The sequence below is a fragment of the Xenopus laevis genome, chromosome 2L, assembly GCF_017654675.1.
Source record: "Xenopus laevis strain J_2021 chromosome 2L, Xenopus_laevis_v10.1, whole genome shotgun sequence".
NCBI classification, from domain to species: domain Eukaryota; kingdom Metazoa; phylum Chordata; class Amphibia; order Anura; family Pipidae; genus Xenopus; species Xenopus laevis.
The window spans coordinates 99,188,649-99,202,789 of NC_054373.1; the positions used below are offsets into that span (position 1 = coordinate 99,188,649).

General features: G+C 38.7%; 1 protein-coding gene across 3 annotated transcripts in view; it reads left to right on the forward strand.

Annotated features, from left to right (window-relative positions):
• The window catches only part of trim37.L (tripartite motif containing 37 L homeolog), a 49,639-nt gene extending 39,699 nt beyond the window's left edge, over nt 1–9,940 (forward strand). For 2 of the 3 annotated variants that reach the window (XM_018246900.2, XM_018246898.2), the window contains exons 22-25: nt 973–1,097; nt 4,596–4,745; nt 8,028–8,109; nt 8,507–9,940. In XM_018246900.2, coding sequence (XP_018102389.1) covers nt 973–1,097; nt 4,596–4,745; nt 8,028–8,109; nt 8,507–8,510 — 361 coding nt within the window. In that variant the 3' untranslated portion in view covers nt 8,511–9,940. Of the gene's footprint in view, nt 1–972; nt 1,098–4,595; nt 4,746–8,027; nt 8,110–8,506 lie in introns of those variants that run through there. The other variant, XR_005965462.1, reaches the window with a different exon arrangement.
• The last annotated feature ends 4,201 nt before the right edge of the window (nt 9,941–14,141 follow it).

Sequence of the window (14,141 nt, forward strand, 5' to 3'; positions counted from 1 at the left end):
ATTCTGTAATGTAGGGAAATAATCAAGTTCATCTTCCCTATTCCTCTCTGAGCTTCTGTTTCTCTTCATTCAGGAGTTGGGTGTCAGATAATCATTGACAGTTAGATCCAATATATCTTATAGGGGGGGCTCCTTTTACCTAGAAGACGTAATAGAGCTCACTCTTTTAAAATCACCAGAAAACATGTCTCTCTACATGCAGAATTTGTGCAAAAGGCAGTTATTTTGTTTGTACTGGAATCCGTTATTAGAATGAACTCAATTCATCTGCTAGGATACTTTCTGACACCCAACTGCTGCATGAAGACAGAATGAAGAGAAACAGATACTGAGAGAGGAATAGTGAACATAAACTTGATTATTTTAGAAACAATGCACAATATTTAATTGATTGTATTTACAAAGTTTATTTCGGTATGTTGAAGCTTATATTAAATTTTCATTTTCACCATAGTTCCCCTTTAACTTTCTAAATTTGAAACGACTGACCAATGCTTTCCTGTTGCAAATAAAGACCATCTGATTCTGTGGGGCTAATCTTTACAAGTGAACCAAATGTATATACATGTAGAAGGGGTACCTACTATTTATGATGTAAAAATAGATTTTCTATGCTTGAATGAAATGTTCCAATCTGAAAAACAATTGTCCAAACCATTGACGACCTGGATAGGTTTTAGTACGCAGCATTATTGCTGAGCAGCCTGGTGTACTGATACCCACTAGAAGTTAATGAATGTAATTGTTCAAACTGGCACATATGTCCTCTTTGCTAAAAGTGCTTTTAAATGATAAAATAGGTTATACTGCTCGGAATCCTTCCGGTATCCCCACTTGAATGTATTATAAATCAGCCCCTGTATGTAGAACACCTTGACTGTTACCCTTTTACTTTTTTTTGAGACTCTCTTGAAATGCCCTTGTTTTAATTGCTTAACAGCAAATAGTTATACATGTTATTTGTCTTTAAAGGCCCAGTTCTAAAGCCTGGATTGGAAAAGACATTGTGCAAATGGGCAGCTTGGACAGTGACCCTGAAGCAGGAGAGATCACCTCCATGTTATCCGAAGTAGCTTCAGTAACGTATCCTGAAGACGGTAACATGATTTTGTTGGCTTCTGTCCACACACAGAAAGGGATAATTTGTAGTGTTGAACAGTGATAGATGAATCCGACTAAGGTCAGACTGGGCCTGCGGGACTTAACATCATATCATACCACACAAGGCACGTTTCCTTTCAAAGCTCAATGGTGATTTGAATAAGAAACTGGAATATGAATAGGAGACACCCTGAATAGAAAGATGATTAAAAAGTAGCAATTGAAATTTGCTTAGAATTAGCCATTCTGTAACATTCTGTAACTTAAAGTTAATTTAAGGGTCAGGGCACACAGGCAGATTCGGGGAGTTTAGTCGCCAGGCGACAAATCTCCTCTTCTTCGGGGCGACTAATCTCCCCAAACTGTCTCCCCTGCCTTCCCACCGGCTAAAATGTAAATCGCTGTCGGGATGGCACTTGGTGCGATTCGTTTTCCGAAGTTGCCTCACAAGGAAACTTCTGGCGACTTCGGAAAACGAAGCTCTCTGAATGCCGTCCCACCGGCAATTTACATTTTAGCCGGCGGGGAGGCAGTTTGGGGAGATTAGTCGCCCCAAAAAAGAGATTTGTCGCCGGGCGACTAAACTCCCTGAATCTGCCTGTTTGCTCTGACCCTAAAGCTGAACCACTCTTTTAATGGAGCCCAGCCTTTCCTCCCACTTGTTCAGAGCACATCTTAGTGTTAGTGTTTAGGGTCACCTAAAACGTTGCACTATATCCAACAGCCTCCTTAGCTAATATACAGTTATATATGTTTGTTATACATTTATGATGTGGTTGTTTTCCTCAAACCAATTCTATAGCCCCTACAAGGACCAGCAAGGTCAGGGATTTTGTTTCATAGCAGAAAGCCAAACATGTTCCCTCTGCTGTTCTAATTATAAGACATCCAAGAGATCTAGCTATAGAGTAGCTATTTATGGAGTAGTGAGAGTTTTCTGATAGGCTGAAATATTCCAAGGCATTTAAATATATTTTCCAGCTAGCGAAGAGACTTATTTTACTGTGGTAAAGAGAACATTGTGAGCATTCCTAAAGCTTGCTCAGAATTATGCTATGTTATTGTGCCCCTAAACTAAGGCATTCTATGTTAATTGGTGGTGGTGGTGCGTTCCAGAATGTTCATAAAGGGGTGGTTCAGCTTTAAGTTAACTTTTAGTATGTTATAGAATGGAGAATTCTAAGCTCCTTTTCAATTAGTCTTCATTATTTAATTTTTATAGTTTTCCTTTTCAATTGGTCTAAATTAGTTAATTTTTATAGTTTTTGAATTATTATGCTGACTCTTTCCAGCTTTCAAATGGGGTTCACTGACCCTTCAAAAAAAAACAAATGCTCTATAAGGCTACACATTTATTGTTATTCCTATTTTTGATTCCTCCAAGTCCTCCCCTATTCATATTTCCAACACCTTCCATACAAGCGTTCAATGAGTAATAAAATGTAGCAAGAACAATACATTTGTAGCCTTACAGAGCATTTGTTTTTAGATGGTCCGTGACCTCTATTTGAAAGCTGGAAAGAGTCCGAAGAAGCAGGCAAATAATTCTAAAGCTATATAAAAAATTAATGAAGACCAATTGAAAAGTTGCTTAGAATTAGCCATTTTATAACACACTGAAAGTTAAGTTGAAGGTGAAGCACCCCTTTAATTTTTCTCTGGTTATTATACTCTCAGGGTTTTAGGGGAGTAGTAAGTTCTTCAGCTTTAAAGTGATCACATAATCACCTCTGGTTGAAGATTGATACTTCCTTCTTAATTTACTGCTTAATTTCTAATGTGCCTGAGCATCTTCTCTGCTGTATGGCTCATACACAACTAATGCCTATGGGACAAGTTCTATAACATTCAGTAAATTACAAGTTAAAGGAACAGTAACACCAAAAAAATGAAGTGTTTTAAAGTAATTAAAATATCATGTACAGTTGCCCTGCACTGGTAAAACTGATTGCTTCAGAAACACTACTATAGTTCATATAAACAAGCTGCTGAGGAGCAATGGCAGAAATTAAAAAAAAAGGCTATATGGCACAGGTTAAATAATGGATAACAGATAACACCATTATGTTCTACAGAGTTGATCTGCTGTGTAACCTGAGCCTTTTCCCCTTTGTATGGCTGCCCCCATTGCTACACAGCAGCTTATTTATATAAACAATAATAGGGTTTCTGAAGCAAATACACCAGTTTCCCAGTGCAGGACAACACTGCATTATATTTGTATTATTTTAACACTTTGATTATTTGATGTTACTCTTCCTTAAAGCTGGCCATATAGTGATGTGTGGACAAGCCTACAGCCCGCGGGACACATGGGTTTGGGCCGGCTACAGCAAATAAATCTTCGGGTCGTAGGTGGATTGGGGTCGAACTCTCCCTTTCACTCTCCATGTCTGCGACCTCACTGCAGACTTCTGTTTCTTGAATTTCTTGAATCTTTTCAGCCCCCCTCCCCATTTCATGACGTCGCCATGTGTCTGGCATTGGTCTATGAATAGAGGGGACCGAGCGAGCGGGTTTCTGGCTGGGAGGGGTGGGTCGAGGGAAACTCGACCTACACATCACTGTGGCCATACATACTGAGATCTGCTTGTTTGGCGAGGTCACCAAACGATTGGATATCTCACTTATATGCGATATAGGGCCGATCCGATTGTGGGCCCTAGGGCCCGATGATTGGATCACAAGGAGGCTAGGGGCGGTTGAAGGCTGCATTAACAAAGTGATGGGGTACTCTAGCCAATGGGATTTTTAAACCTGCCCGATCGACTTCTGGCCGACTTGGCCAGATATCAATCAGGGAAGCCCGTCGGAGAGCCCCTTACTCTGGCCAATAAGCTGCTGACTTAATCTGTTGCCATCTCATATCTGCTCATGTATGGGGGCCTTTAGTCTAGTTCCCTTTCAGTTGAATACCTCTCATAAATGAAACGGTAATATTAACTTGAAAAATCAAATCATTTGTGGCCTCCATCTATTCAGTGATCGTATACCTTTAAGCTTTTTGAAAAAATACCTCCGTCTTCCATTGTTTCCTTGCTGTGTGAGCTAAAATACAGTCATGATTTTGTTGTTTTTCCAAAGTGATGCTCCATATAAAATGGTGCCTTTGTTTTTCTACATGGCTGTATTCTTCCGCCTCTGCACTCCTTTAAATTGCAGTGATTGATAGAGTGTAGCACAGAACTTCTATTAAGGTGCCAGCATCTATCCCTATGTGGAGTGTGAAATTGTGTGTAGGTGTTGGCATTTAGAGAAGGCCTTTCAGTAACATGGTAAGAGACATTTTCACACTTAGTCACTGCTGTCTGATGCGCTACTGTAGCTTTTAGGCTGCTTCTAGCATCAGCAGATTAACATTTTCAGTGCTGTCATTAATAGTGCTTAGTTTAGAGATGAAAGGGATGCGTGAGACACACTTCTATATCTTCTCACCTGTTTGCTGAGTTTTAACCCACTGTGTGCTCAGTGACGTCTGTTTTGTATTCTGGCAGCTGCCGTGTGCTCCAAACTCGTTCTACACATATTGCCAGGAATGAGCAGCGACAGCGACATTGAATGTGACACTGAAAATGAAGAACAGGAGGAAAACATTACTTGTGGTGGATTTAATGATTCCTTCACGACGCAGGCTCAAGGGGAAGGTAGGGCTCTTATTCTATCTCCCTGCATGTGTGCCCTTTCTTTGCCACTTTCACCAAATATATAGCTTTTTGCTTCTATTTGTTCCTCATACCTGTAACCCATAAAGCTGTCTGATTAAGCACCCTTTGCCTATCTTGGGCGGGGTTTCATCTTCCTAATGTCTTTGTTTTTATTTCATGGCTTTATTGAACATGAAACTCAATGATTTGTTAACCAAAGGGCAACTCAGAGCTGAACTGAATATAAACTTACTGTCTGAAAGTCAATGAGCATTATGCATTGCATTTATAAAAACGTAGAGCATATCCCAGCTGGCTGCATCTCCTGCTCTCAGAGAATACACATTGTCATCAAATATTATGTTTGTTGTTGAAGAGAAAAGATGCAGAAAAATATATTTTTGCCCTCTATGGCTTAAAGGAAAACTATACCCCCCAACATGAATATTTAAGCAACAGTTTACATTATATTAAGTGGCATATTAAAGAATCTTACCAAACTGGTCTATATATGTTTAAGTAAATATTACCCTTTTACATCTCTTGCCTTGAACCACCATTTCTTGGGGGTTATTTATTAAAATGTTTTAAAAGTTATTTATTAAAGGTCAAGTTGTGTTTTCTCGAAAAATGTTAGTTTTTCAAGGGTACGTTAACTAAAAAGCTAGGGGGGAAAATACGCAAAATTTTCAAGATTTATTATACCCGAAGCTGCTAAAAGCCAGAATCTGAAAATACTCTAAAACCTGTCAAGGTCATGTAGAAGTCAATGGCAGGGGTTCCTTTAACCATTTGAAGATGTTTTTTGCCGTCATAATTTTCAGGTGTTTTAAACTAGATAGATTTGAGTAATTGAGTTTTTCCCCCAATTGTATTAAATTAAGTTTTTTTTACATTCGAGTTTTGTCCTAAACAAGGAAACATTTGAGTTGTGAGATTATTAGAGGTAGAACAAACCTCACAAACTCAACCTTTGATAAACAACCTCCATAATGTGTATATATAACCTAATAGCAAGTAAAGCTCACCAGTAGAAATGTGCAGGCCACTATTGCTGAAGGGATGCACTGAATCCCCAACTGCTTCATTCTGCCGAATACCGAACCCAAATTGTAATTTGTATATGCAAATTAGGCACGGGAAGGGGGGAAAGTGGGGAAAAAATTTAATTCCTTATTTTGTTACGTGATTTCCCTTCCCGTCCCTAATTTACATATACAAATTTGGTTCGGCCAGGCACGAGGACTCAGCTGAAAAAGGCAGAATCCCTAACCAAATCCTGGATTCGGTGCATCCCTAATGCAAAGTATGGATAACATAAGGTGTGTGAGCAGCATTATGTGTTTCATGCAAAAATCCACTTATCATAAGCATGAACATTTTAGGTCTGCCTAGCTGCATGCGTAGAAATAAAGGGGCATGTTGGTAAGGTTCTATTACAATTAAAATGCTTCTTGAACCTGCTGTATTCCTGATCAGGGGAAGTCATTTGCTGTTGCACTTCCGATTCTGCTCTTTACGAGTGTATGAAAACATTGAGTGTTAGACTGGCCCACTGGGATACCAGCAAAACTCCCGGCAGGCCCAGGTGTGAACGGATCTTCCAGCTCCTAACCATTTGGTCTATTTCATGGTCATCAGCCATTTCTGTATGGAAACAAAGAAGAGAAATAGATGGAACGTTACATTACAGTATGTAAAGAAAAGAGAATGAGCCTGTGGTCTCTGGTTTTTCTGGTGGCCCCTGGCATCCCATTCTGACACTGAAAATATATTCATGACATGTAGGCCCAAGATAGTGATTAACCATTTACATGAATGTATTCAAACGTTACCATACTTGGTCTTCACTCACAACTTTAGCTGTTTTGGGCTCCACAGATTTGGAACTACTGGTTTGAAGCAATATTATCATCCATATTTTATTAAATATTGCTACCTTCTTTTTGGCACAGAGTATATACTGTTAGATATTTAAAGTATTACAATTTCATTAAATGGCCATGGAGTTATTTAAAGGAACAGTAACACCAAAAAATGAGTGTTTTAAAGTAATGACAATATCATGCAGTGTTGCCCTGCACTGGTAAAACTGATGTTTTTACTTCAGAAACACTACTATAGTTCATATAAACAAGCTGCTGTGCAGCAATGGTGGAAATTGAAAAAAGTCTATATGGCACATGTTAAATAGTGGCTAACAGATAACACCATTATGTTCTACAGAGCTTATCTGCTGTGTAACCTGAGCCTTTTCTCCTTTGAATGGCTGCCCCCATTGCTACACAGCAGCTTATTTATATAAACAATAGTAGTGTTTCTGAAGCAAATACACCAGTTTTACCAGAGCAGTTCAACACTGCGTTATATTTTTATTACATTAAAACACTTTTTGTGTTACTTTATCCCATGTAGTTCAGCCACTTTAAACTGGGGTATACATGGGCTAGTCTAGTGACACTAGTATTACCTATTCAGTAGGAAGGTGCACCAAATCCACTATTCTGGCATTCTGATGAATCCTGAACCAAATCATTCCCCTCATTTTCATACACAAATCTGGGTAATGAATAGTAAAAATAAATGGTGCACACTGTTCACAATTTCCTTGTTACTATGGCAAAAAGTCACAAGATATTAAGGATTCAGTTCGGCCGTGTACCTGAATATATATCCTGCAAAAAAAAAAGGCCAAATCCCAAACAGAATACTGGATTTGTGAATCCCCAGTTAGAAGCCATTGTTTTCTTGTGTATGGCCTGGAGACTTGCCATTGTTTTGTTGCTGTGTTTTAAGCCCCAGAAAAGTAGTAGCAGTGTTTTGAAATGATCTCCAGTCTCGTCCAGTTTTTTTTTTTTTTTACATTTTGAATCGGCTTCAGTCACTGCCTCCTGCTCGCATGGCCTCGCTTTCAGCCATTAATAATGTGGGTGCGCCCTGTTAGTGACAATTGGAGACAGTGCCTTGCATTATTATATCTTTGCACTTTTGGATTAGGTCACAGCTAGAAAATGCTGACACATCTCTTGTTGGGACAGTTATTTGCTTTGCTAGTGAAGTGCATTGAGTGTCAGGCTGAAAAACATTGGGGGGTTCTGTAGTTGAGCGACTGTTCTTAGCAAGCAGATTGCATTATGAGAGAGAGATGAAACAGAAGAACTAATTGTGTCCATACAAATGACCCTGTGCTAACGGCATTCATTAGTGTGTAGTAACAGCCATTGTGGCCCCCTTGTTTGTGCCTGCTGCTTTCATGAAAAACTTATTTTTCATTTTTAATAGATCAAGGACGTTCTTTTCCAGATGAGGACAACAATATAAGCTCTGAAGACCTTCACTTTCCTAGCGGAGAGGACACAGGAAGGTAGCTAGATGATGATAGATATATATAGTATATTCTGTGTTTAAAGCTGAGCATTATTTGGTCTAAGAGCTGAAGCTGCAGTCCCTGTGTAACTATACAGATGGGGGAAGCAGTGCAGCAGCCATTGGGTTTCTCTGTAAATAGAGCCAGGTTTCCACAGAAACCTATTAACATGCTTAAACAATGGGACTGAAATGTGAAAAGTGCTGTGTGCACTTCTTGGCTCTGGTGTATAGACTAACGGGAAGGATGCAAATCTGATCTGACAGGCGGAATACTGGCTAATGAGTACAGAGCCGGGAAATGGTCATGCTTTTTCAGCCTGCTTTTTCCCAGCGATGAGATCAGCTTTAGAAAACTCACATGACTCCCTAATTTGTTTCCTTTCTTTTTCTAGGTAATTTCATGGAGAATATGAACATTTCACTTCGCTCGTGCTGAAGACCAGAAGGCCTAAAACACTAGACTACTTAGCAAAACGTTCCATTTTGGATGCACATTCACTGTAACCTATTTATTCTGTGCATGGCTGCAACAGGCGGTTGGGCAGTTTTGCAAAAATTCATTTTTAATTTTTTTTTTATTTATATTCTTTTTATTGTGGCACGGCACTGAAAATAAGAATTCTAAACACCGGTTAGATCTTAATAAGTAACAAACACAAAAGCCTTTGACTATACATATCACAGCTAGAGGGGATCTAGTTGACTGGATGTGACCAGCAATAATTATTCACACCGATGGGCCTGTTCAAATATAGGTCTGTTTTTAAAGCTTCAGTGTTACCGTTACGGCTTTTCCTATTCATCTTATTGACTTGGGCATCTCAATGATTCCCCAGACAGACAGGCTGTAAACTTTTATTTGGAAATTTGCTTCACGTATGTGAGAGCATGTAATTGTTCATTGTCTGCTAGTGCCCTAGTGTTCCACTGATGAACTGTAACAATCACCTCTGTTCTGTGGGGCATGTGGGGATAATGGTCTCAGCCTGGTTTCTCTTTTCTGCCAGGAAAGGCTCCAGTGTATCTGCAGCACACGGGAAACTTAACATTGTAGCAATGCACCTTCTTTATTGTAGGGTGCAGTCATTTAAAGAGACATGGGTGCTAAAGTTGTATCAGTAAATCCAGTCCATTTATTATCAAGCAATCTGATTCCAGAATCTGCCAGTCACAGGCTGTTCATTCTTGCGTGTCCCCAGATGTTGGCTCATGGCTACAGTAGAACAAGGTAAACTGCTTTTGCTTTACTTAAAGGAATGAACCATATTTTCCCCACTAAGTAGTTGTGTTGAGATGTTATTGGTGCATCGTCTGCTGACACTGTATTAGTGTTCTGTGTAGTGGATGTGCTGTGTGTTTGTGTAGCTCAGAGCCTGTTCCATCAATAACTCAAGTTGATATGTAGCCAATCACTACTCATATGTGGTGTCACCTTATTATGAGCGCGTAACTCTAAAGCTTTTCAGCCAAAGCACAGAAATGGCTTCTAGATACTACACTTATTGGTACTTTTAACCCTTTAAACTTGCACTAAACTGCTCTGCTGGAAACCACCATGCAAAGCCATAGGATGAGGGAAGTGGTAGTACCGCCTTCCATGTTGTATGAGCAAGAGTTGAACTTGCCAACATTAAGCTGCTGACTGACTGCATTATTTCTGCTGGGTACAATTACTACAGCAATCTCAATGTTAGATATTTAAGTCCGTTCTTTTGTTTCTCTGTCTCTTGTTCATTCATATTTTTATATGTCTAATTTTGGCTTTGTTTTGTACGTTCATTTTTTTTTTTTTTTTTTTGTAAATAAAAATTAACTGTAACATCCAACAGTCTGTTTTCTGTGTGGTTCAGATACGTGGCTGATGTACAGTGGATCCATCACAGCTCATGGGGAACATTTCCTATATCCTGATTGTGTGATGTTTCTCATTCTAGTAAATCCAGCCCCATTTATGTTCCCAGGCACAGTGCAGGGCAATACATTGAGGCAGAAGATTAAAGGACCAATCACATCAAAAAAAAAAATTATACATCGAAAAAAAACACCAAGACAAATTAAACTTTAAAATGCCAAAGTCTTTATTAAGAAATAACTTACTGAAAATCCGCTTGCGCTCCTCTTCAGAAAGCAATTGGGCGATCCATCGTGTGGCGCTCTATTTCTCCTCCCTGCCTTCCTTATAGGGGACAGCCGGGGAGGAGAAATCGAGCACCGCATGATGGATCATTGCCTTTTCTGAAGAGGAGCGCAAGCGGAGTTTCGGTAAGTTATTTCTTTATAAAGACTGCCATTTTAAAGTTTAATTTGTCTTGCTGCTGTTTTTTTCTATGTATACTAGCAAATTTTAAATTTTTTTTTTGATGTTATTGATCCTTTAAAGTGACCAACAAGGCACAAATCCAGTCTGTTTTTATTTTTAGCTAAGAAGAAAATGTCCTATTAGTGGAAATCTTTCCACTCCCACAATGCAAGTTATAGCTTAAAGGACAAGGAAAGGCAAAAAAATAAAATCCCATTTTTACTTTCTTTAATGAAAAAGAAACCTATCTCCAATATACTTTAATTAAAAAATGTGTACCGTTTTTATAAGAAACTTGACTGTATGCAGTGAAATTCTCCCTTCATTTACTGCTGTGGATAGGAATTGTCAGATGGTCCCTAACTGCTCTGCAGGGAAACAATCACAGCTTTAAGCTGGCCATAGACTCAAAGATCTGCTCGTTTGGCGACATTGGCAAACAAGCGGATCTTTCCCCGATATGCCACTAACGGCATGGCTATATCGGGGGTAATTCGAACTTTCGGCCGTATGGCCGAACGATCGAATTACGATGCGTCAAGGGGCTCCGAAGGGTCGGTCGGTTAAAAATCAAACCCGTCGGAAGCCCCCCATACACGGGCAGATAAGCTGTCAAATTGGTCCAAACGACCGATATCGGCAGCTTTATCTGCCCGTGTATGGCCACCTTTAGTCTTGCAAAGATGTTTAACAAAGTTACAAGATGACAGCCCCTGTAGCCAACTTTGAAAGCATAAATCATTTGTTTGATTAGGCTTGTGGTGAAGTCAGTTTATGCTTATGTTTAGTATACAAAATACAGCATTTCTAGCCTTATTCTATTTTAGACTTTCCTTGTCCTTTAATGTAAACTAGCTGCAAGGGTAAAAATGACCTGCAATTAAGGTTGCCACCCAGCCAGAAACTCACCTGTTAGGGCCAGTATTAAAAATGTACTGGTAAATTACTTATTGCCACTGTTTCCAAAATTTTCCCCCCTCACGTGGCATTTTCTCTGACCTACACTCTAGGAGAAGGGCCTCCCTACAGACATTGATGTGCAAATTCCCCGCACCAAAGATGCCACTGTGAGGTCACACCACCCTCTCTTGGTTCTTGCCGGGATTTATAGAGGAAAAAGGTGGCAAAGCTACCTGTAATTTTAGGTTCTAAATATAACATTATAGAAAGTTCATTAAAGGGATTGTTAACCTTTGAGATAACTTTTAGTATGATGTAGGGATTGATGTTCTGAGACAATTTGCAATTGGCTTTCATTTTTCATTATTGAAGGTTTTAGAGCTTTAGCTTTTTATTCAGCAGCTCTTCAATTTGCATCTTTATCAATCTGGTAACTAGGGTCCAAATTACCCTATCAACCATGCATTCATTTGAATAAGAGACTGGAATAAGAATAGTAGATTTGCATTCCTGTTAGGAGCCATCTATAAAATCTGCTTCTTTTGCCATCAATGAATGATTTTCCCATGAAAGAATATTCCCAGGAATTTTGAGCCTTAAAAGGATTTTTAGCAAGTTAATTGAAGACAAAGAAAACCTCTCCATAGAATCATTTTTATATCCTCTATGTGCTGCGTCAGTGCGTTGGCACTATAAAGAATGGAAAATACATCCAGTTTTCATAACATTGAAATAAAAAACAGACCATCCCTTGGGGGATGATGGGATACATTTAACTGCGCTGATAAGGCACCAAAGTTACTAAAGCTTTCACAAAATGAAGATACTCTTTACCTAGGATTTTTCAGATAAAGGATATTTCTGTAATCTGAATCACATTCCTTAAGTCTGCATACAAGTAATTAAAACATTAAACTCAATTGGATTGTTTTGCCACCAATGCATCTTATGTACCATCAAGTACAAGCTACTGTTTTATTACAGGGCAAATCATTCAAATCATTCATTAAAAAAATTGAATTACGGGTATGGGATAGCTACATGGAAACCCATTATCCAGAAAGCTCTGAATTACGGAAAGGCTGTCTCCCATAGACTCCATTTTATCCAAATAATCCAAATTTTTTAAAATGTTTTCTTTTTCTCTGTAATAATACCAGTACTTTGTACTTAGTCCAAATTAAAATATAAATTATCCTTATTGGAAGCAAAAGTCTATTTGGTTTATTAATTTTATTCTACGGAGTCTCCTGAATGGCTGCTCCCATGGCTACACAACGGCTTGTTTATATAAACTATGGTTGTGTTTCTAAAGCAAACATAACAGTTTTACCAGTGCAGGACAACAGTACATTATATTGTCATTCAATTAAAAAACGTATTTTTTTTTTAGTGTTACTGTTCCTTTAAGGTATGACGATCCAAATTACATAAAGATTTGTTATTCAGAAAAACACAGGCCCGAGCATTCTGGATAACAGGTACCATGCCTTCAGTAATTTGGTGCTTTCTGGATAACTGGTTTCCAGATAAGGGATCCTGTTAGGGCAGAGACATTCAGGGAGATTAGTCGCCCTGCAACAAATCGCCTCTTCTTCGGACAACTAATCTCCCTGAACTGCCTTCCCCCCCCCCCCGGGCTAGAATGTAAATCGCCCCCGGGGAAGTCACTCGAAGTGCTTCGTTTTCCAAAGTCGCCTGAAGTTTCCTCTTTGGGCGACTTCGGAAAACAAAGAACATTGCAGCCAAACCTTACCAAAAAACGGACGCATCCAAAGCTCATGGCAAAAATAAAAGCCAGAAGACTGTTTGCAGTTGTCTTTTTTTTATTACTATACTGGTTAAATCCCAACAACATTTTTATTTGACAACATCTTGAAATGAAATCCAGAGGAACATTTCTTTCTTTGTTACAAGAGTAAACTCCCCAATTTGACACAAAGTGCATAGTATTGTTTATAGACACCCCCCTGGCAAGATTGCTTGGAATCCAGTTGAACATTCCAGGGCAAGCCAACACCACAGGCACCCTATAAACAAATAATTGGGTTAAAGATTAATATTATGTCAGTGGATAGAGAAATGCTCTACTATTGTCTGAATACAGCCCTGTATATGAACACCTTGCAGAAAATAAGAAATGGAAAATTAGCAAAAAGAAACGTACGGCACACAAGCATTATGGAAAGTGCAATAGGAAACCATCCTCGAGCAGAACTGTTATTGGTTTTGGTACTTGTTAAAAAAAAAAAATACAGCATATTTTACTTAAAGGGATGTTCACCCTTAAACTGCCTTTTAGGGGGTTATTTATCAAAGGTCAAATTGTAGTGTTTTTTTATACCTCGAATGAACTCACAACTCCAATGGTATATTATTTAAGAAAAAACTCAAATCAGCGAGTTTGGGGTTAACAACCCAAAACTCAAATTGCTTGAATTGATCTAGTTTGAGCAAAACCCTCCGAAAAAATCTCGAACATCATGAAGGCTATTAACATAGCAAATGGTTCAAGGGATCTGCCATTGACTTCTACATGACCTCGACAGGTTTTAGCTAGAGTATTTTCTGATTCAAGCTATTTCCAGGGTCGGGGTATAATAAATCTCGAAATATTTTCTGATTCAAGATATTTCCAGGGTCGGGGTATAATAAATCTTGAAAAATTCAAGGTTTTTTATTTATTTTTGACCAAAAAAATAACCTTGAAAACTCGAATTTTCATGGAAAACACAACTCAACCTTTAATAAATCTGCACCCTAATATGATGTAGAGAGTGATATTTTGAGACAATCTGCAATTGGTTTTCATTTATATCATATTCATT